At 45.9% G+C, this 24,033-nt stretch overlaps 1 protein-coding gene across 1 annotated transcript in view; it reads right to left on the reverse strand.

Moving 5' to 3' along the window:
* SLC14A2 (solute carrier family 14 member 2) overlaps positions 1 to 24,033 on the reverse strand; it is a 79,502-nt gene that overhangs the window by 37,926 nt on the left and 17,543 nt on the right. Inside the window, exons 3-6 of the mRNA XM_055323504.1 lie at positions 14,551 to 14,729; positions 9,431 to 9,611; positions 8,250 to 8,439; positions 3,806 to 3,934 (exon numbers count right to left, since the gene is read on the reverse strand). Of these exons, the coding sequence (XP_055179479.1) occupies positions 3,806 to 3,934; positions 8,250 to 8,439; positions 9,431 to 9,611; positions 14,551 to 14,724 (674 nt within the window). The 5' untranslated portion in view covers positions 14,725 to 14,729. The remainder of the gene's footprint in view (positions 1 to 3,805; positions 3,935 to 8,249; positions 8,440 to 9,430; positions 9,612 to 14,550; positions 14,730 to 24,033) is intronic.

Consider the following 24,033-nt stretch of genomic DNA (forward strand, 5'->3'; position numbering starts at 1 on the left):
GGGAATAAGGTGTTCAATTTAGGGGTGAATCTTTGAGAAACAAGTTTTTTAAAGTATTATAATTTGTTTCAAATAGTAAACTTTATAATTTAGATCTTTCCTTATTTCTTAAACCGAGAAAACGAAACAAAATGTCATCCTTAGAAAATATCATGCATTGCCTTTGAGATGTACGACATCATCAATATCATTGAGATGTACGTATCCTGGGCTATGATAACGTTTTGAAGTCTGGCCTTGTAGGAGGTGGCTGTTATGGCACAAATAGGTAATGCGTGGTCCTGGATTCAGCTGAAGTGCCTTGAGCAACTCTGGAAGTCATCATGTGAAGATGGAGCCTTCAGTTGTTTGTGCCCTCTTTCTTCTTGGCCTCTTCCTTAGGAAGAGCATGCATTTTGGAGACAGATGGAGCTGGGTGCAAATCCTAATGCTCATACTAACAAGCTGAGTGAGCTACATCAGGTAATGACTCTCCTTGAACTTTAGTTTTCTTGAAGGTATCAGCCACCGCAGACACCTGACACCCTGCGTCTTCCACACCCGGTAAACTGCTAGACAAAACATGAAGTCACATGATCTGGCTGACTGGTCTACCTTGTTGACCAGGGATGTCCAATGGGCATTTAAGACTACCTGAAAAACTTACCACACAGCCCTGGCAGACTAACTCTCCAAATTGCTGAGACAACTATTTCACATTTTCACTTTCTCCTCAAACCTTCACTAGCTGCTTCCCTTTAGTTGAGCACCTTGCTCGACTTCATTAAAAAGGATAGAAATGATGAGATGCAAGATGCCTCATTTTTCCCAACCATAAGCTCCACACACTCTAATGGCCCAGCTCCCACAAACTTTCTCTCTGCCTTTGTCACATAATGAAAATGTCCCTCCTTCTTTATTGGGCCAATTCTTTTTCTTGTACTTCAGGATCCAATCTGTCTCTAAGGCTTCACTCCTGCAGCCTCAGTCTCCCCTTTTCCCCTACATCATTCTTGTAAGTCTACAACAAGAACTCTAACTCGATGTTCCCTTCAGCTAGTTTGCTCCATTTTTCTGCTCCCCTTCATAGCAATTACTCCTCAGGAGATGGCTATGCCCAATCTTTCCTACCCCTTTCTTTCCTGAACCTACTCCCATCTGGTGTGTGTTCTCCCCATAGCACGAAGTGGCTCCTGTCCACTTCACCAATGACATTGATCTTGCCAAATCTATGGCCGTTCCCTGCTCCCTTCATTTGACAGCTGGATGCTCCAATGGGACTGACGTACTTTCTGTCTGGGTTATCAGCACACTGCCCTTTCTTAGCTTTTCTTCCCGCTTCTCCAGCCACTCCTTGTCATCTGTTCTTTGTGGTTCTTTCCTTCTTCGGCTAGGCATCTAACTATTGGAAGATCCTATGGCTCTGCCTTGGGTCTTCTCTTTTTTAATCTTCTTTTTCTGAGTTATATCCTTTAGTTAAATGGACAAAATATCTTCCATATGCTTCTACCCTCCAAGTCTTGAATGTATCACAAAGTTTTGGATGTTACTTTGTCAACATATCTCTTTGGAAATTTAAAGCCTAATAATTATGTCTGACAGAACTCTTGATTTGTGCCCTGTCTCCCACCACTAGCCTCTTTTTCTCTTAGTCTTGTGCATCAAACCAGGTGCTCAGGCAAACTACAGGAGTCTACTGGATTTTCTTTTCTCCCCACCCGCCCTGCACACCACAGCCTCCCAGCGAGTCTTGTTGCCTACACCTTCTTTAAAATATATTCCAAGCCCAACCACTTCTCACCACCTTCCTGTGTGTCACCATTGCCCAGACCATTCTCATTTCTCTGTGGGTTCCAGACGATGCTTCCAGCATCCACTCTTGCTCCAGCTAAAATCCATTCTCCACACGGCAAGACAAGTGGTTTGTTTAAATTTAAACCCTATCCTATCACATCTTTGCTTAAAACCCTTTTGCTGCTTCTCATCACAGTTGTAATAAAACCAAAAAGCTTACTGGATCCTCAAAGCAAATGGAATATAGGTCTCACTTACTTTTGCCCTCCTTTCCTGCCAATTCTCTTTGTTCACAGGGGGCAAGCCCCTCTATGGTCTTATTTCCTGAACACAGACACTCCTTTGTTGGGGTCTGCACATGCCACTGCTTCTGCCTGCAGCATCCTGTACCAGATGTCCAGACAGCAGCTGCCCTTTATCATTTAGGTGAAAGCATTAATGTGCCCTCTATGAAGTGGCCTTCCCTGACCACTCATGTCTGGAATCACCCTCTGTCCCCTCACCCTGTTTGCCTTTCCTCACAGTGCTTTTATCAAATCTTGACATGTTCTTTTTATTCAACTAGTTGGGGGGCATTATTTCTATCTTTGTCAAGAATTACATAAACTCCAAGAGGATGGAGGCAATTTCTTGTTCACAAGAATAGTCCTGCACATAGCAGGCACTCAGCTAATATTTGTTTGTTGGATAAACCTGGAAAATGGCATTCCTAATACCTACCTTACGGGTTTTAGGTTCTACATGAATAGATTAGCGAACACACTGAAACAGCAGCACAGAGTTGGGTGCTGGATGGTTTTCTGTCTTTTAACCTGGGGAGTTGGGGTAGGGATGGGGACACTAGAGACACACTGCCACCCATTGCAGCCTGGCCATGCAGCTTCTGGGAGGCTTCATCTGTGTTGTTGTAACCACAGGGATGCAAATGAAGATAAGGTCTGCTACTCCTTACAAGGGGGCAGGTGGGGGGCACTGAGAAAAATCCCCACAGAAATGACTGCTATAGCTTCTGGTCCCAGTGGTTTCATAAAGACAGAAACCCTAAGAAGAAACTTGAATTGCTCAGAATGCTCAACGTAGTAATTCATTTACAAGTACTCCTAAAAAGTAATACAATAATACTTAAACTAAATTAAATTAACGGGTTTTAGAAACTCTAGAAACTGAAGAAAGATATGTTCTAAGGAGAGATGTTAAAAATGAGTCAGCATGTCTCGGAGCTGCAGGGCACGGTCTGGAGGACATGGGACACCTCAGGCTCCTGTCCTTTGGTACTGGGGCACAGGAGTGATAAAAGCCTCAGGCACCACAGACAGGCCACAGATGCAGGGTGAGCTAAGGCCTAGCATGCCCCTGGTCTCCGCCAATATTTGTTTCCAAGACCCTTCCTCCTGACTTTTTTATTCCTTTGCAAAATGAGGTGACTGCACAGCAAGATCTTAACTGATGCTTCTTGTTCAAAGATTCTATGCTTTCACTACCGATAGTCCACTCCAAGAGAGCTCCGATTCTGTCACAAACGAGTTTATAGCTTTATCACCTTGCTGAGGCCACGGTGTAGATGATTCCCACGTAGCCTGGAGTTTTACAGTTGCAGATTCTGGGTTCATCATCAAAAACTTTGTAAAAATACGATCTGGGGTTAAGTTACTTAAGCTCTTCATGACTTGGTCTTCCCTTCTGTAAACTGGGGACAATTATAACCTGACCTGGCTTAGCATTGTGCCAGGCTTGTAGGAAATACTCAATAAATGTTAGCCTTTATTATTAAAACTATCATTCAAGGAAGATTATTAGTACAATAAAAAAACCTGTGCTCATTGCTGCTCTAAAGGGTCTCTCTTATTCCGAAATAAAAAAAGTGATCTGATCTGCTTTGTTGCAACCAAATTCATGGATTTTCACTGTGTCTTGTGGGACAAGCCAGCCTATGAAGCACTGGGCTCCAGGAGGGTTCACGTCCCTGTCAGGTGTAAGACACAACAACTTGGGGCCCTGTGGGTCTGTGAGCAGAAAGAACGAGGTGTCTTACCAGGTCATAGCTGTGAAGGTCACAGGAATCAGAAGCCACCAATAATAGTCCAATTTCTCAGAGAACACAGCCACCAGCAGTCCCACCAGCATCCCGTTGTACCCATGGAGGCCAGAGGCGATGGCGGACCTGGGGGTGGGGGCAGTTACTTTGCATTTGAATTTGGTGGTGCTTATAGGGATTCTCCACCCTCCCCCCCACCCAGTACTCCCAGAAAAAAGTCAGCTTACTCCTGAATGAATGTTGGGCAGTCACATAGCTCCCAGCACCTTCCTAGATACACACCCTCCCCACAGACCTGATTACCCTGCCATTCTAGGATTAAGTCTCTTCACTGCTTCTGAGCTCTCCCCTTGGCTTCTCAGGGTGGGGGGGGGGGTTTCAGATGGCTAAATATAGTGGGAGATCTAATAAAAACCTGAGCTTTGACACTGGGGAAGGTGTGTGTGTGTGTGTGTGTGTGTGTAGGAGACTGGGAGGAGAGAGGAAGAGAAGAGGGAGGAGATCCCGCACTGCATGAGGCTGTAATTGTCACCTGGCCTCTCCTGGAGGACAATGCATCCCTGAGTGGATATGCAGGTGCCTCTCCCCATGGCAGGGCAGGCAGGGCCCTGGAGGTTAGAGAATCCAAGCCTGAGTCTATCCTTTCTTTTCATCTCATCAGGGAAGTCTACATGCACCTAAACTTCCCTCCCTGATGCTGATAAACACTGCCCTTGCCCATAGCTCTGCTGGCTGGGGGAATGGGGAGTGGGGCGAGGGATGGACTGGGCCAGGCCCTGAAGACCCCTGCCTGAGCTTGAGCTCTGTGTGCGGCACTCTGTCCCCCTGTCCCTGACTCGAAGTTGCCTAGGCTGCAGCTCGTCTGTCTGACATCAGTGTGACCACAGGCAACGTCTGTTGTGGAATGCATATGTGCCAATGTTAGAGCTCCTCCCCCACTCACTGTCTGCATCCAGTGGAGGCCATGGCTGAGGTCTGGAACGAGGGGAGCTCTCAGCTCTGGAGGGGCCAGGAGATGGGCTCAGCTAGACTGAGGGGAATGGGGAGTCTCTGGACAGTCACTGAAAAAGCTGAACATGAGACACTTGTGGGAGACACTTGTATGGGCCACTGGACAGTGTGTGGGGGGTGCTGCTCCTGAGGCCAGGATCATATGGGGCAGCTGGAGATAGGCAGGGGGATGGTGGGCAAGACCCTTGGGGTCCAGAACGTCCTCAGGACTAGAAAATCTCTCTGTAAATAAGAAACCCATGTTTGGGAAAACAATTAAGTGTGTTTGCAGTTTAGCTATATTTTCCCATTTCTGGTCAGCATTAGTAGCATTTAGTACTTTTTTGGTTTTAAGACTGGTTGCTTCAGGCAAACTGAGAAAAGCCCACTAGGGGCTGTCCTGTAGCCCTAGGGGCAAGGTGTAGTGGGAACAGTAGGAATTAAACAAGGGAGCACAGGGGAGACAAAATTAGGGCGACATCCATAGCTGCCCCTCCCTGGGGAAGTTCACTCCCAGAACACTTCTCTACTCACCCTTTGGAGGCCTATTGGCTTGGCTGTCAAAATGAAACCCATGACCTTACGTCCCCCTCTGACTAACAAGGATATAAAATTAGGTTTAACCCTGGTGCCAAGAAGGTGTTTGTGAGGACTACATCCCATCAGGACGGTGCAGCAGTAGTGTCGCTGACCTGAAGATCCTCTCTGGGAAGTGGCTTCTGGGCCAGTGGGGGCAAGGTAGCAGGGATAAAGGGAGACATAGGGCTGGTGGAGGAGGCAACGGGGAATAAGACTGGTGGACAGGAAGGAGGGGTGGTCAGGGGGATGGGGGTTGGAGAGTAGGGGTGGTGGGGAGGGATGGTAGAGGTTGTGATGAGAACATGTGGCCGTGTCCATGCTTTGTTGGGGACAGTGGTGACATCAGGATTCCCTGGAAAGATGTGTGCGTGGATGCTGTAGGGCTTTGAAGGTATGGTGTCAGACACGGTCTTGGCCTATCAGCAATGAAGCTGGAATCTTTTCGAATCACTGTAGTAGCATGTGGAGCATTCAGAATGGACTTCCCGTCCCGAACATGCTTAGAACATTGCCCGGGAGAGAAGACTCAGAAAACTATTGGAGAACTGTCCCATAGAGTTATTGAGATATGTTCTGCAGTTGTCCAGTGAGAAAGGAGGGTTCAGAGAGCACTGGGGTAAATCAGGGGTGGCTCCCTGGAGGAGGAGAGATTTGAAACAATGGATTAGATAGAGGCAAAAGTGCTCGATCGGGAAGAGTGCGATGCTGAGTGGGAGATATGTTGGGGCCCATCAGAGAGAGCTTTGGAAGCCAAACAGGCCCATTCTTGTCTTAGCAAAGATGTTTGGGAGGACTTGACAGGCATGGTTTGTGTCTCTGCTGTAATTTTGATGTCCATGAAGCAGCTCTCTGAATGGCCTGGCAAATTTTCCAGTTGATCATAATTGGGAGGAAAGTCAGAGATTCAGACGGTCAGTGCAGGAAGGGACTCTGGCTCCTCAAAGGTGAGCCAGTAAGTCACAAATCTCACAGATGAGGACGATGGGGCTAAGAGGGGCTGCCCATGAGAAGTAGGAATAGGGAAGCTAGTGGTTGAAAGAGAGACACAAAATCCTGGCTGGAGCCTGTTTTTTATGTCACTGCACTCCAAAGAATTCGGTCTCTCAGTCATCCAATTTGGACTGGCCTCCCGGGTTGCTAGACTTGGAGTGGTCCCCCAAGGCCACCTGAGAGATGCATGAAAGGCTTCTCAGGGGAGACAAGCCGACTCACAAATTTGCCTTGGTGGCATCTGGAATGTCAGGTGGGCCTGGAGGAGGTGTGATGTTGGTTACAACACCATTAATTCTGATTACTCCCCATTCCCTGGGTTCACCAGGGTGCCTCTGGCCTTGCTGTTCATGCTGTCTATGTGACACGGAGAGTGTGCCCTAGGAGATGCAGGCCAAGTGTCCCAGCCCGAGCCCTGCTTCCCACTGACTGTGGCACCTTAGGTGAACACCTTGCCCTTCACAGTCTCTTTTCTCTCACTTGGGAAGTGTGGATCCTCCTACCTTCACTGTCTGCCTTGGGAAGTGGCGGTGAGAATCACATGTAACAAGGCATGACAGTGCTTTTCAATCTTTTTCACAGTGACCCATAGAGGGAATATATTTGATAGCATGACCCAGTTCTCTCTTTCTCTCTACATATACACCTCCCCCACATACACAACACATCCCAACATTAATGAAACAAAAATTTCACAGAATATCTACTACATACGGATTACTATTACTCTAATCTGTTTTATTTTATCCTAGTATTTTGATTTAAAAAAATACTGCTGACAATTAATTTGTGATCCACAAATGGATCAGAATCCCCCCCCCCCAAAGAATATAAAAAATAGTGAAAGGGAATAAAGGGGAGAGGAGAAAAAATGAGTGGGATATATTAGAAAGGGAGACAGAACACGAGAGACTCCTAACTCTGGGAAACGAACAAGGGGTGTGGAAAGGGAGGTGGGCAGGGAGTGGGGGTGACTGGGTGATGGGCACTGAGGGGGGCACTTGATGGGATGAGCACTGGGTGTTATGCTATATGTTGGCAAATTGAACTCCAATAAAAAAATAAAAAATAAAAAAATGTGTAAAAAAAAAAGAATCCCCCCAAATTGAAAAACACTAAAAATATGGGCATTCCCAAACTTCTCTGATGATCAGAAGCATCCAGAAGGATCTTGTTAAAAACACCCCCTCCCTGGCCCACTGAATGGGACTGTCGCAGGGAATAGAAGGGGTTGGCCTGAAGAAGACATGTTTCTTAATAGTCAGCCCAGATGATTCTAGCCATCAGGAAAGTTTGAGAACTGTTGGAACAGTGTCGGGCAAAGTCTGTGGAAACGGTCAAGTTACATAAAATACTACTTGTTGTTGTTCCTGGACTCTGCAGCCCCTCCTCTAGCTGCCTCCTGCCTCTGCACCATCCTTCCTCTTGTCCTTTCCTCCTCTCTCCCACATCCCATGTTTCCAGCTTAAAGGCTGCCCCTTCTCATCCCCTTCCACCCTCAGAGATGTCTGTCTTTTCTGAACTTTCTGGTACATACTGTCTCATGTTATTCTGAGATATTTCTTGCCAGTTCCTCATCTTCCCTCAACTAGATGGTAGGCTCCATGAGGGAAGAGCCGCTTAAGTGTTCCTCTGCACCTGCCTCCCAGGGAGGGTTTCTAGAAGGATCTACAGTTCAAAGGAGCCCAGTGCTGTCACTTGCTGTGAGCAAAGGAGTAGTTTAATTCTGTTTGATTCTGTAGAGGCCTCCAGTGACCTATTGAAAGTTGATCTTCGGGAGACTTTGGGCAGGCTGGTAGGATAAGGTTGGCTGACTACTCAAGTAAACACTTCTCTACCTGTCTACCTTAAGACCCCACGACCACCAATGACAGGGACCCACCTGTCCTGGTTCAGGGCGAGGGCAGTTAAGGTTGAGACCACTGCCCCTAGGCCCCCAGCAATTGTCCACCAGGGATTCTGGATCAGGAGGCCTATGAAGATGATGAGTCCACTGAGAGGGTTGTTGACAAACATCACCTGAGCAGTTCCCCTCAGGACCCAGTCTGTGAACTGCATGGCCAGGGGCTTATCTGAAAGAGATAGGCAGAAGTATCAGCAGGGGGGCAGCTGGTACTTCCCAGCTGGACCACTGGTTGGCATGGCAACCAAGGCCAACAGGGATGCAGAAGCCAGGACATTTGTCTCATTTGGCCTGCCCCCCCCCCCGCCCCCAGCCTGAGTTTCTGAGTGGCTAGGCAATCAGTCCACAGTGGGTGTGTTTTTGCCATACAGACTGAGGCACCGTGCTGAGACCAATTTAACACGGTTCCAGCCATCAGCTTGGTTGGCAAGGAAGCCTCAGGAGCATTCCAAAGGAAATTTATTGGTCCAAGGGAAAGGATGAGGAGGGAAGGAAACTCTCTTTTCGTGTTGCACTGTATGACTCAGTTGAAAGTTGGTATCTGAGCAGCAAAGAAAGTAGTCTAGAGAAAAGACGTTGGAAAAGAAATGATATTAGTCCAGCTGTGGAATCAGTATTGAATTAGGACGTGGAGGAAGCCAGGTCTAGAAGAGAGGACATACATTCTGCCTCAGTCTCTGGCTTGGTTTCTAGGACAGCCTACAGGTGTGGGTAGGGAGGGTAGGGGTGTTTGTTGCAGTATTTAATTGAGGGAAACTAGGAGAAGAAGGACATTGAAAGGAGAGAATGAACCCCAGAGCATGAGGGAGGGTGAGGTCGATATTTTCTTGGCACATAATAAGTGGCTGTGGAACCAGGGAAGGAACAGATTGGGAAATGGTTCATACGTTGCTAAAGTGGTCATACTGTACCTACTCCATGTAGGGGCAAAGAGTTAGTTCAAAGAACTAAAATCAGTGAAGTGAATTTAATTCTGAAACCATGGGAATTCCAAGTCATTAGGGTACATTCGATCCACCCACAGCCAACTCAGGGTGAGAGCACTCCAGCTGAGAGTCTTCTCCATGAGTGAGCAAAGGAGCAGCATCTTCCACCCAGGCCCAAGGGGGGTGCTGTCTCCCAGGCCAGCCTGGCTGCTTCTTCCTGGGGCATCTGTTTACCTTTCAGCCAGTTCCTACACTCCTTCATCTCCCCTGTGAGGTAGCCCACTGCTTGGAAGAGGCTGATGCCCCCCATGCCTGCAGAGCCCCGATGGGCTGCCCCGCTCTCTCTCCTTTTACTCCTTTCACTGGGCTTTTCCATTTTCACAATATGGCTGTCTTCATTGGATGACCGGAGATCCTTTTAAGAGAAACCATGACAAACTATCAGATAATACAGCTTTTTGAGGACAGGGGTATTTGGGGATATGGAAGCTTGTCAGGTGTTCTGATAAAGATAAATGATCCTAAGACACCTGTCCACTCTCTATTGCTGTCCAGAGTGCTGCACGCAGGCCAGCTCTTCCAGGACTGTGTACGTTATTTTTTCCAGAATAATGTTGGGAAATGAATAAAATAAATAGAATTGCAAAGAAAACAGTTACTTTATATAGTATATATACTTTCTATACTTTTTAAAAAGTGTGTGTATATATATATATATGATACTGATAAGTATCAGGTAATACTGATAGAGCTGTTGTTTATTTGCTATGTTTATAATTCAAATAAGTGCTTAAGTTCACTGGAAGTTAGTGAAATACAGATAAATTATTCTCCCCATCCAAGCTCAAACCCCCTCAATTCTATTTGCGGACCCCTTGGTCAAGAGTACTTGTTCTAAAACTACACTATCCTATAGCATAGCCAATAGGACATATCACTATTGAGCTCTTAAAATGTGGCTAATCTGAATCAAGATGGTCTCTAAGTGGATTTTGAAGACTTAGTATGAAAAGAGAATGTGTAAAATATCTCAATGATACTTTATACTGATTATATGATAAAATAACAATGTTATATATATCCATATATATTAGGCTAAATAAAATATAGTATTAAATTAATTTTACCTTCTTTTTACTTTAAAAAATGTGGTTAATAGACATTTAAACATACATATGTGGCTCACATTATATTTCTATTATACACTGATGGTCTATAGTCCTCCTTATATTAAGATTTCAGTGTCTGGAGGATACTAGTGGAAGTGATAGAGTAAGGATCTCCACAAGTTCTCCTTCATGAAGGCAATATAAATTCTTTTCTAGTGCACATGGAACCTTCTCCAATACACAGCATATGTTAGGCCATAAGATAAGTAAAATATTTTTACTGGTAAAAAAGTATCAGTAAAGTTAACGGCATTGAAATAATACAAAGTATGTTCTCTCTTGTTTTAAAGATTTTATTTTTAAGTAATCTCTGTGCCCAATGTGAGGCTTGAACCCACAACCTCAAGATCAAGGGTTGTACACTCTACCAACTGAGCCAGCCAGGTGCCTCCAAAGTATGTTCTCTGACCATGATGGTGTGAATTTAGAAATCAAAAGCAAAAGGAAATTTGGGAAATAATGTGGCAATTAAACAACATGCTCCTAAATAATCAATGGATCACAGAGGCATACAGAAGAGAAATTAGAAAAATACTTTGAGATGAATGAAAAAAAAAACCCACAACATACTAAAACTTATGGGATACAGCTAAATCAGTGTTTGAAGGAAATTGTAGGTATGAAGACCTTTGTGAAAAAAAAGAAATATCCTGTGTCAACAAACTAACATTTCACATTAAGAAACTAGAAAAATAACAATGGACTAAACCCAAAGCAAGTAGAAGGAAGGAAATAATAAATATTATCATGAAAATAAATGAAATAGAGAAGAAAAAATATAGAAAATCCATGAAACTAAAAGACCGTTAATTGCAGTTATCAAAATTGACCAACCTTTTGCTAGACTGACCAAGGAAGAAAGAGAAGATGGAAATTACCAGAATCAGAAATGAAAGAGGAGACATTAATATCAACCTTCAAGAAATAAAAAGAGTTATAAGGAAATGGATTCTAAAGAAATGAATAATTGTATGTTAACAGATCAGTTAACCTAGATGAACTGGATACATTCTTAGATAGGCACCGACAATCAAGCCGACTCAAGAAGAAACAGAAAATCTGAACTGACTTATAATCAAGTAAATGACTGAATTAGTAGAACAAAAACAAAAACAACAAATAAAACATTTCCTACAAAGAAAATCCCAAGTTCAGTTGGCTTCACTTGCACATTCTGCCAAATCTTTAAAGAATTAATAGCATTTTTCAAAGCCTAGAAGAGAAGGCAACACTTCCTGACACATTCTATGAGACTAGTATTACCCTAACACCACAGCCAGACAAAGACATCACAAGAAAGAAAATCACAGATCAATCTGCTTTGTAAATATAGGTGCAAAATTTCTTGACAAAATACTACCAAGCCAGATTCAGTAACATATAAAAAGAATTATATGGCCAAGTGGGATTTATTCTCAGAATTCAAGACTGTTTCAACACACAAAAAAATCTATAATTATTAATATTAACCTAATGAAAGAAAAAACCCCACAAGATTATCTCAATAGACACAGAAAAAATCCCTTGAAAAATTCAACAATCTTTCCTGATAAAAACAAACTAGGGACAGACAGGAAATTCCTCAACTTAATAAAGGGTATCTACTAAAAACCCCAGCTACTATGATAGGTAATGGTGAAAGATGGGATGTTTTCCCTTTAAGATCAGGAACTAGACAAGGATGTTGGCTCTCTTGTCACTTCTATTCAACATTGTACTGCAAGTTCTAGCCTGAGCAACTAGGTAAGAAAAACAAACAAACAAAAGGAACCCAGATTGGAAAGAAAGAATTTAAACTATCTCCACTTGCAGATGACACATTCTGTTATATGGAAACTTCTTAAAAAATCTATTTAAAAATTCAAAAAAACCCATTAAAGTTAGTGAAGAAATTCAGCAAGTTTCCTGGGTAGAAGATCAATGTACAAAAATCAATTTTATTTTTATGCCTGGGCAATGAACAATCCAAAAATATAAAGAAGAAAACGATTCTATGACAGTATGAAAAATAATAAAATATTTTGGAATGAATTTAACATAAAAGGCTTTGCGTACTAAAGGTTTTGTACAAGTGTTTTTATACTAGCAACTACAAAACAGCAAAAGGAATTAAAGACCTAAATAAATGGAAATAGATCCTATGTCCATGGATTGGAAGACTTGTTAAAATGGCAATACTCAAGTTCATCTACAGATTTACTACAATCCTTATCAAGATCCCAATTACCTTTTTTTTTTCCTTGCAGAAATTGAAAGTTGGATCCTAAAATTAATATAGAAATTCAAGGGTCTCAGAATAGATAAAACGATCTTAAAAAGGAAGAACAAAGTTGGAAGACTCATACTCTTCATTTCAAAACTTACTACAAAGCTACAGTAATCAAGATGGCATGCTACTAGCATAAGGATAGACATATAAATCAGTTAAATAAATTTGAGAGTCCAGAAATAAACCCATGCACTGTGGTCAATTAATTTTTGATGGGAGTGTCAAAACAGTTCAGTGGAGAAAGAATAGCCTTTTCAATAATAGTGCTGGGACAACTGGATACCTACTTGTAAAAGGTTAAAGTTAGACCCCTACTTGACACCATATATAAAAATTAATTCGAAATGGATGAAAGACTTAAATGTAAGTACTAAAGTTATAAAACTGTTACATAAAAAACATAGAACTAAATCTCTATGACCTTGGATAAGAAAATGGTTTCTTATAGATATGACACTAAATGTGGAAGCAATCTGATAGATAAATCAGACTTAGAATCACAAATTTTTTTTACAAATTTTGTGCTTCTATCTTTGTGACACTTTCAAGACTGTGAAAAGATCTACAGAGTAGGAGACATTGTTTGTGAATCACATAATTGGCAAGGGTCTAATATCCAGAATATAGAAAGAACTGTTACAACCTCACAATAAAAAGGTAAATAATTCAGTTGAAAAATGGGCAAAGAACTTGAGAAGACATTTTTCCAAGGAAGATATACAACTGGCCAGTAGGCATATGAAAAGATGCTCAACATCAATCGGACATTAGGGAAATACTAATCAAAATCACAGTGAGATGTCAGTTCACCTTCACTTGGGCTATAATAAAAAAACAATGACAAGTTTTGACAAGGAGGTGGAGTGGCAGGACATGTACACTGCTGGTGAGAATGTTCACTGATGCAGCTACTTTGGCAGTGCCTGAAAATGTTAAACATTAGGTTTATCATATGGTCCAGGAATTCCACTGCTGGATATATACCCAAGAAAAATAAAAACACATGTCTGCACAACACCTTCTGCACAAATGCTCATAGTAGCATTTTTGTGACAGGCAAAAAGGGGAAACACCCAAGTGTCCATCAACTGATGAATGAGTAAATAAACTGTGGTATACTCATCCCATGAAATATTGTCTGGCCCTAAAAGGTAACAATGTCCCCGTTCATGCTACAATAAGGATGCCCCGAAAACATTATGGAAAATGACAGGAGCACTTCACAAAAGCCCATATATTATATGATTCCATTTCCATGAAACATACAGAACAGGTAAATCCAGAGGGATAATAAATAGATTGGCAGTGGCCAGGTGTGGGGGACGGGGGACCGCGGGGTGACTGCTAATGGGTATTCTGTGTTTCTTTTCGAGGTGATGAAAACATTCTGGAATTCACTGGCGGTGATTTTGGTGAACTCTGTAATTATGCTAAGAACCAGTGAAGTGTATACTTTAAAGGGGTGAATTTTATGATATCTAAGTTATATCTCATTAAAAAAAAAAAAAAACCTTTAGTGGTCCTGGGTTGCTCTCCATTGTATCAGTTCATGGAGTGTTAAAAGCTAGCATTTGAACACAGGTTTTACTTTAGGGAGACAATAAGGGAAGTCGAGGGGGCAGGTCTAAGGGGAAGGATTTGGGGGGACTGGTTGGAAGACTGGTGTGTGAGTGCGTGCGTTCTCTACCTGTCTTTAAAATCGTCTTGCACACAGAACCCCATTTTCCATCTTAAGGCTAAACAGGACCAACCAGGGGTGTGACCTTGTGTTGCCTGGGGGCAGAACCTCCTAGGGCAGTGGCCCTTCCAGGCCATCATGCAACGCATGCCCTGGGAAGCTGGGTCTCCAGTGTCTTTCATCACCCTTCCTCCCCTTCTCTGTACCTGGGAGACCTGCTGGGAGGGAGACTTCTCACCTTTTCTTCAGGCATCTCCAGGAGGGGCAGGGCCGGGTGTGTGTCCTGGGGGCTTGAGGGCCAGCTAGGGTTGGTAAACTCTGACTCATAGAGTTTGTATCTGCTGGAAAGAGGCTCCGGGAGGAGAGGGCTGCGGTGAGTGTGGGACATTTCCCTCAGGGCGTGGTCGCTCATAGGTCCTGCAACCAGAGAGACAAGGGGGACAGGAGTGAGTCAGGACGGGGCCCTGAGGGATGAGGCTGAGGCTGGATGGAGGCCACAGGAGGCACACGGGACCTCCTGTTGCAGTAGCCACACTGCCAGCGAGGCCTGGGGCCATTCCTTCACCCCTGTGGCCTTACCTTTCAAAATCCCCGCATTCTTTCCCCATCCATGGGACAGTCTGTTTTTGCTGTGAAGAGTTCCCTGACCCCTCAGTTACAACAGGTGCCTTTTTTTTTTTTTTCTGATCGTGGAAATATTTTTTCTCTACCTTTCATAATATCCGTTGTGCTGTCTTCCTGTAGTAGTTGTAAGTATGCTTTCTCTTTGGTATGCACGGGTGGATCTGGGTCTTCGAACCCAGTAGGGATCTAAGAGAAACTCATTTTCTTACTTGCTCTGGGGCTTATATTGGTTATGGGCCACCTCAGTGCCTCCCTCTCTTCCCTCTGCCCTCAGTGCCCTTTCCAGCACCTTCCTCTTTTTCCTTCCCCTTGGAGGAACAGCACTGAAACAGCAGCTCTCTATAATCTGCTAGAAGCTGTGTGCACCAGGCTGGCGGTCCCTCCATGCCGGGCTACCAGGACTAGCAGTTACACCATGACTAGCTTCTGGAGCATCCCCTGCCTGCAGGCCTCAGTGTCCTGCTCCACTATGGTGGCCACCCAGTAGTGCTCACTTCTTCCTCTCTGGCCACCTTAGCCCTTCTTCCCTTCTGTGGCCTCCTCGGGCTTAGTTAGATCTTCATTTACTTCACTGTTTCTTTGAAACAGCTCCTACCCAGCTGACCTGCACGGTCCCCTCTCAGTATGATCTAGAGTGTTCTCTATTGTTCCATGCTGCCTCCCTTGAATTGCAAGACAGCATATTTTAGGACGGTGCTTGCAGACCCCTGGCATGGGTGCTAGCCTTCCTCACACTCACCTCTGCAGACACTGCCCAGGGATTGCCGGGCTCTCTTCCAAAGCGGAGGAAGTCCATTAGTGACCTTTCCCTGGCCTATTTCCTACTCCCGATGAAAGGAGTTCTTGTTCTTGACTGTTGCTTTCAGACCCCTGCTCCCCTTGCTGGTGCAGAAAGCCCTCTTCTTTGAGGCTTACACTACTGTCTCACTGCTCACTGCCATGGTACTACTCTCTGGTCACCCACTCATTCAGTGAAGACTTCAGCAGCTCCTACTGGTCACCTTCATCTCCACTCCAATAATTTTCAGCAACTTCAATGCCTGGACATTGACAATGACCTCACTGACATTAACTCATCATTTCCTTCTCTTACCTCGTAGACCCTTGTCTTTCTCATCTCCAGGGACCCTCTCCACCTTTTCTTCTAAGCCACTGATTTCCATGGTCACCACATGGACTTGAGATTACACAAACTATGAAGTCTCAAAAGTCTGGCTTTCTTCTGGTCTTGCAGCTCACCTGCTCAAGTGCACCCACTGACCCAGCACTTTCACATGATGGAGACCTTCAGTCCCTTAGCTCCACTGACCCCGTGTTCTCTCCTGACCTCCTTAACCAACCTAGACTTCACAGACCACCATCTCACCTCTCTCAATGTGCTTGCTCTGCCCTACCCACTCCCTCTCTCATGCTTGTGTGGTGAAATCCTGGCCAGGCTAAACCCAACCATCCATCTCTTCCAGGTTTTCATCAAGCAGCTGAACATTGCCTGAGAAAAACTGCCTAACTGGGTAGGCTGCCATCATTCTAGGATTATGCTTGCCATCCTCTTGGGTGGACTCTTGGCATTGCATTTCTGCCTTTGGCCAGCCCAGGCTAGTTTCTGCTGCTGCTGGCCTTGCTATAAGACCTCCATGTTGGCAAATCCAAAACATGCTTTGGTTTTCATCTCATTAGACTGTTCAGAGCATCCACACAGTTGACCATCCCTCCTTTACATACTCTCCTCTTTTTGGCAATTTACATTGATCCTGTCTCTGGAAGCTCCTTCACACTGTCCTTGGCTGACTCCTCCTGGAAATACAAGCATTCTGCTGAGCTCTGTTCTGGACCATTTTCTCTTCATTGATGCTCTTACCCAGCTGACATCAGCTTTATCCATGGCTTTATCCCCCATCTGTATACCTATGACTCCCAAATCAGGTATTTTCAGCCTAGTTTTGAGCATTGGATTCACAGACTTAATTGTATACTTTACATTTGCACGTGGATGTTCCAGAAATAACATAAAGTTCATGCACTGAAATAGCTCATAATGTTCCCTTCTCAGATGCTGTCCTCCCTGAAAGGTGCCTGTCCCAGGAGGGCATTCCAAGCTACCCCTTAGAATACGCTGTTCTCTCTCTCCCCCAATCTAGTAATCTTACCTCTAAAATACACCTGAATGCCCACTGTCACCATTTGGCTGCCATCATCTCTTGCCTCTGCTCCAATAACTCCCAACTGGACACCCCACTTCTCAAATTTCTCTTCCATGCCATATTCCCTACGGCCATCAGTGCTGTCCTATCAGTACTCCACTCCACTCATGTCTATTCCCTGCTTCAATCCTGTCGCTACCAATGGAAAAATAGGCCTTAAACATGCACATGAGGCTCTGCACCACCATGGTCCTGTGATGCTTCAGGCCACCCTGGGTTTCTCCTGCCTCTCCTCTCTGAGCTCCACTCCCACCTCCTTTCAGTGCCTTGGTGTTGAGTATTTTCCACCTCAGGGCCTCTGCAAATGCTGGTCCATCTGCCCCAAGGACTCTTACTTGCTCTTCACCTGGGAACTCCTTCCCTCAGGCATTGTCTCCATTATCACTCATCAGAGAAGCCTGCTTGGACCACATTCTCTTGTCGCACACTCTTATGGCACCCAGTACCTTTCCTTAACAGCATGTCTTGTTTTTTCTTTTTTTTGTACCATGCAATGACTGATTTATTTGTATACTGTCTATCTTCCCATCAGAACTTAAGATGCATGAGGACAGTAATCTTCTCCTCTGTTCTGTTTATTGTTGTATCCCTAGTTCCTAGCACAGACCCTGGCACGTAACAGATGTTCAATAAATAAGTAGTGAAGCGAGGGAAGGAAGGGAGGAAGGAAGAATTGAGAAAGCTACAGGTAATTGCTAGAGTGGGAAAACTTCCTTGCAGAACTTTATGCATCACTATGGTCTCATAAGTCTTGTCCGGTTTCAGGAGGGCAGGGGGGGGGGCCACCCACCAGCCCTGCATTTTTCAGGCAGAACTCCACCATGTATAATAGTTGTCCTCATCCCCAGAAGCTGCTCATTTAAACCACAGCTGATTTTTAGTGTGGGTTTGCAGACATCATTCAGATCCAATGCCTCTTTCTCACCGCCACTGCACTGGGAGAGGGCCCTCTCCTGGACTTTGACTCTGCAGGTAGAGAGTCTGCAGTGACGTTCAGCCCACCCTGGAGGGCTTCTTGCTGGAAAGGCTGAGGAGAGGGAAAGGCAGCAAGCCTGAGAACCAGTGCACTCTCTCCCTCTGGTGGCCAAGGGTTGATGCAGCATCCTGGTCCCGTGCTTTTGAGATTGGGTCTAAGCCATCCTGCTGGAAAGTGAGGGGCAATCAGGTCTCTAGACACATGAGCTGTGTGACACCACACATCTGGATGAACTAGAAATGTTTTGGAAAGATTTTTGTGGTGACCTTGGTGGCTGTGAATTTCCTTTAAAAGTCCAGTTGAAAAGTAACTTTTTCCCCCGAGTGCATTTCCTTAAGTCTAAGATCTGTACGATGATCATTGTTTAGTGTATCACCAAGAAGAAAACGCTGCCAATCAAAATGGTAAGATGCAGACTGACTTGAAAGATGTTAAAATATGAGAACAATGTATATCACATAGTCAAGTGATGGGGCTCAAGTACACAGGATTTGAGAATGGGTATATTCAGGATTATTTTATAGACATAAGACTTCAAACACATACACATACACACATTTATTCTTTATGATGACAAAATTTATATATGATTCTTTTAAGAACAGGGGCTTGATCCTGTTGATTTCTGTATTTGCATTGCCCAGCAGAGAGCCTGGCACATAACAAGCCCCGAGTATGTGTTTAATGATTCCGGAAAGAATAAATGATTGTACAAGGGTAGTTACTCTCCAGAGACATCTCCTAAAAGGCACTTTCTTCTCTACCTCTGAGACTCTCCTGTATGCAGACAACATTTGCAATTATGGACAGAGAAAGAAATCAATGCCCAGGAAAGTAAAATGAGAGAGTTATTTCTCACATGGATTTAACGCTCTGTACTTTCCAAAGCAAGCTTGCTGCCTCATGATAGCAACAGGAAGCAGAGACCCAGGGAAACCAGCGACTTGCTGCAAAGTCAAGATTAGACCGGCTCTCTGGCCTGAGCTCCCCACCCTTCTGTTCTTCCAACTGCCTTGTAGGGCATGGCCGGGGGTGCCAGGGAGGGTGGCTGCCCCGGAGCCTGGGTCCAGGCCCTCAACCCAGTTCTATTTCATTAGCACACATAGCTTCAGCAGGAACAATGTGATTGCATCTCCTCTGGGGAACACAGTGTTTCTTTGCCATGGGAATGTTTACCCTGTTTAACTGGGGGAATTTTGGCTTTGGGGAAGGATTGAGACATGCGGCAAGAATGGCCTTGTAAAGAGAAGGTTGTTGTGTCTGGAAAGAGCTCAGGCTCAGGAGCTGAGATGCCAGCTCCACTCCTCTGCCGCCAGGGGCTCCATAACCTCTGTGTCTTCCTCTTCAAAGGGCAACATGGGACTCTTGAGGGCAGTGAGATTGCTGACTTGGTTCTTGGCACATAGTAGGCGCTCAGTGATTTCTAGTTTCCTTCCTTCTTATGCTCCCAAACTGAAGGAAAGATGGCCAGAGCGACCAGATGAAGCACAAGCTGGCTGTCCTGAAACAGAACGCCTTTCAAAAGTTTCCATAAGGCGTTGGCCACTTGTTAAAACTGGACGGTGAAATCCTTGCCTGAGCCACGTCCCGTCTGAAGGCGGCAGGCCTCAGAGCCCATTCCCAGATCAGCGCTGAGCCAGTACATTAAACCAGCTTCCAAGAACACATAATTATCTGCTTGGCGTGTCGACGCTCTCCTTGGCTGCCTGCACCTTCTCTTCTCCCTCCGAAATAGGGATGGGAAGGGCTGTTGGATTGGGCTGACCTCATCTCTCTTCAAAAAGCCAGGTCTTGAATGCTCCCACTAGGAGGCTCCCCAAACACTAACTCCTCCGTCCTCTTTGTAAGAATGCTCTTTGTTGAGTACCTCCTGTGTGCTCTTGGATGCCTCATCCTTTTTGTAAGAATGCTCTTTGTTGAGTACCTACTGTGTGCCCTCAGATGCCCCCCAACTCCCCAAGCATCAGCACTGGCCACAGAGCATGCTCACATTCCGGCTTGGGCATTGGAGGGCAGGGACTGGGGAGTGAACAGACTTTCAGTAAGGAGGGAAGGAGACGGCAGAGGGGAAGTGGGGCCAGCTGTAGGACCATAGGGCAGCTCCCGGGCGGGCAGGTGCCAAGAGACTGGGGCTTAGGCTTTCATGTTGGGCGCTTGGCTGAGAAAGAGGGAGGAGAACACTCTAGGCCGAGGAAATGCCTAAGAAAATACATACATGGTTTATGTTGGGAAATCCCAGTTGGAGACCCTGCTGGAATGATGGAGGGGGTCAGAATGCAATAAAGTGATGAGAGTAGGGGGTCAGAAGCCAGACTGGGAAACATTCTCAGTTCCTGTATTTGGACCCCAATTCTTCTTCAACATTTGGAAGCCATGGCTCTGACTCTATTGTCCTAACTTTTAAATTCTTGTCCTGGCTCTGTTGTCTAAAAGACTATCTGTCCCTGGTAGCAATGCCAAAGCATGCCCATGCTCAATGGGGAGAGGCTGTGTCCTCTCTAGCACATTCTTGATGTCAAGGAAGAGCGGGGACTTGTGGTGGGAGGGGTTTCTTGAGTTGTTGGTGTGAATTACTGCAGAGTTAAGGCTCTCCCTCCTGTGGCGGGTGGGGGGTTGGCTATATAAGTGTGCCAGTGAACTTGTCATCCAGGGCTGAGTCTAGAATGGGCTCATTTATGTCATCATCTATCCAGCTGAGTTATGGAGGTCGCAGCAGCTCTACAGAAGAAAAGGTGATTAGCCAGTTTTCCAAAAAACCGATTAATTCATTTGCTGAATTAATTTTGCTAAAGATTTTGTAATTGATACAATTATGGAAAACCATCTCCATATATTTCTACAACTTCATGACCCAAAAGGATATTCTCTGCCTCTCTCCAACAATGAAGGAATCCACTTCATAGTGCTTCTGACAGTTGGTTGGTATCCCTCGGTCCCATGCAGTACGCTGCTCTCATTGTGAACATCTCTGTGTATTAGAAACCCTTAAATCTACGGAGCTGACATCCAGTGCCTGGGAATTTTACCCAGTGCTGGTTCTAGATCCTTCCATCATATCTGCATAGTAGACGGTACACTCTTTCCTACATGAGAGCATTTCAGAGATTGATCATGATCTTCCTTTCTCTGGAGCAGACCTCTTGACTCGTTCAATTTGGCTCATCCAACAAGGCCCCCAGACTCTCTGTCATCTAGAGAGGATCTCAGTGACAACAAGATCAGAGGCAGAGACGTGACTCCAAAAGGACCTTGCTGACTCAGGCTGGGTCCCTGGGCCAGGGCTCTGCTGATCTCTGAACTGACCGGACAGCTGCTGAAAGGGAGAAATCAGCTGTCTGGGGCCAAGTAGATGCTGGAATGGGGGCAGAACAGACCCACCAATGGTTGCTCAGAGAGGCCAGGGAGGGCACGAAGCCAGGAGAGGCCTGGTCCCTCAACAGACGGGGCAGGGAACAGAGGAAGGGAGCAGCCGGCAGCTGGGCTAAGGTGAGAGGTGCCTTTCTCAGAGCTGGCTCATGTAAGGGGTTGGCTGAGTGCTGCTTCTTGATGGAGGCTCTGAGTTTTTCTTGGCAGCTCCAGCCCAGTGAGTCTGATGTGGCTGAGAGGAGCCTGACTCATTGGGCCAGGGGTCAGGTTGGGCGGGAGGGGAGCCGGGAGGCAGCTCAGCCTCCCCTGGGCCATCTGCAGACTGTCAGGGTTAAAGACGGCTGGTGGTGAGCGTGTTGGGAGTTCTATCTGTCTGGGTTCCCCTGCAGGGCCAGGGCTGGTTCCTGTAGCTGGGGACCTGAGCAGGGCCTGCAGTGGAGTAGGCAGAGGAGGCCAGACCTGCTTGGATCTCCTCCTTAGATCTTGGATACCCTTGTGTCTGGAAGCACATTCTGAGGCAGTCACCACACCCTTCTCAGCTGACATTCCTTCAGTGGGATGACTCTTTGATGTGCTGTATATCGAGTCCCTGCCTCACCACAGCCCCAAACTAGCAACCACTAAGCCGTCAAATTTCATTTCAAGGGCCTCTTCTGCATAAGTCTATTCTCTTCCTCCAGGTCAGCTCCTAGCTGGTCTCCCTGACTTCAGCTCCCTGGGTTGTCTCCACCTTGCCACTGGGGATGGATGAATTACCTTAAAACATGATTTGGTCATGCAGCTGCTCAGAAAGCTTCTGGGATGCTCCATGTCTGAGTGGCTTGCTACTGGAACAGGGTGCTTATGGTTTTATGGTTTTGCTTTTGTTCTATTTTTTTAAATTTTATTTTTAAGGCTTGATTGATTGATTTGAGAGAGAGCGAGAGAGAATGTGTGTGTGAGCATGCAATGGTGAGGGAGGAGCAGAGGAGGAGGGGCAGAGGGTGAAGAATGGAGAATCTGAAACAGACTCCAAACTGCGTGCAGAGCAGGACAAGAGGCTCAATCTCATGACCCTGAGATCACAACCTGAGCTGAAAACCAAGGGTTGAATGCTTAACCGACTGAGCCAACCAGGTATCCCTATGTTTTTGTTTTTAAAACAAAAATTTCTAGGAAGACGTTTTGACTCTGCAGGTGGCTGCTTTAGGCAAGTCCCCAGGCCCCTTAAGGGTGACATGTCCAGTCTGTATGCTGGCTGGGGCTACCTGGGGTACAAGGTGAGCAGCACTGAGGGCAGCAGTGTTTGCACTCTCCACGGATCTGCCTTGGGGTTATAGGGCTGCACTCATGTGGGAACCGGTTTCCGGCTTCTCTGCACTGTGTGCCCCTGTTCTGGGCAGGAGCTCTTCTCTGGGCTCAGGGCTGCCTCAGGTTCCCTTGGCTTTCTGTGTGTGTCGTTCTCCATAATGACCCTGGCCACACGCTGCAGCCCTATCACTGCCCAGGTGCTCTCCTGACCCAAGGGCACCCTGACCTCTCTTCTGGCCCGTGCGGTGGTTAGGATGTATTTCCGAGAGCAGTAGCCAGACACACATGCACGCTCTATGAACTCATACATACGTGCATACACACTCATGTATGTGCACACATGCACACGCTCACATACCTGCACTCACACTATGAGCTCTGCAAATTCTGCACTGATCTGACCCTTTGTGTACGTGTTTCATACTCTACAAGGCACTCTCTTGTCAAGAACTGCATTTGAGGGGCGCCTGGGTGGTTCAGCCAGGAAGCATCTGCCTTCCGCTTGGGTTATGACCCTGGAGTCCTGGGATCGAGCCCCTCGTGGGGCTCCCTGCTCAGCGGGGAGCCTGCTTTTCCCTCTGCCCCTCCCCCCAACTCATGGTAGCTCATTCTCAAATACATACATACATACATACATCTTAAACAAAAAACAAGACCCCCAAAACTGAATTTGTTTTCTTGAATGATCCCATGATGAGGAGAGAGGCAGGGTATTTTCATTTCACAGGCCCAGAGAAGGGAGGGTACCCCCACCCCCCTTGAGGGACACAGGAACTGGGAGCATTATTATGCTGCCTCCTAATGCTCAGGTCTGAGCTCGTTCCACAGGAGCATCATTGACTCCTTTGCTATAGGCCGTGGGCTCCACCCTGAGGGTGTCTCTCTAGTCTCAGGCAGAGCCTGGGGCCAGCAGGTCCTCCATTCTCCCCAGGGCCTGGCTTTCTGTTTCAAGTTTGGATTTAATGTGTACAAACACATGCCTCCTTTCAGGATCTGAGTCATGGTGTAAAAGTGGGACTTCGTGTGTGTCACCTGGGGCAGTCTGCAGCCCCGTTCTTCCACTTGGCAGGGACACAGTTCTCCTGGACTTGACCTCTCCGAGGACTTAGCCTGGCATGTCCTTTAGGCCCTGGAGCTACCCCCTTTCCTTTCAACAAAACCTTGATAATGTTTTCCCTGCACAGACGTGTATTTTCTAGAACTGACACTGATAAGAGTGGGGAAGCAGGGCTGTTCCTGGGAAGGCATGGAAATTGGGACAGAT

Source organism: Nyctereutes procyonoides, unplaced genomic scaffold (assembly GCF_905146905.1).
Source record: "Nyctereutes procyonoides isolate TBG_1078 unplaced genomic scaffold, NYPRO_anot_genome, whole genome shotgun sequence".
Taxonomy (NCBI): Eukaryota; Metazoa; Chordata; class Mammalia; order Carnivora; family Canidae; genus Nyctereutes; species Nyctereutes procyonoides.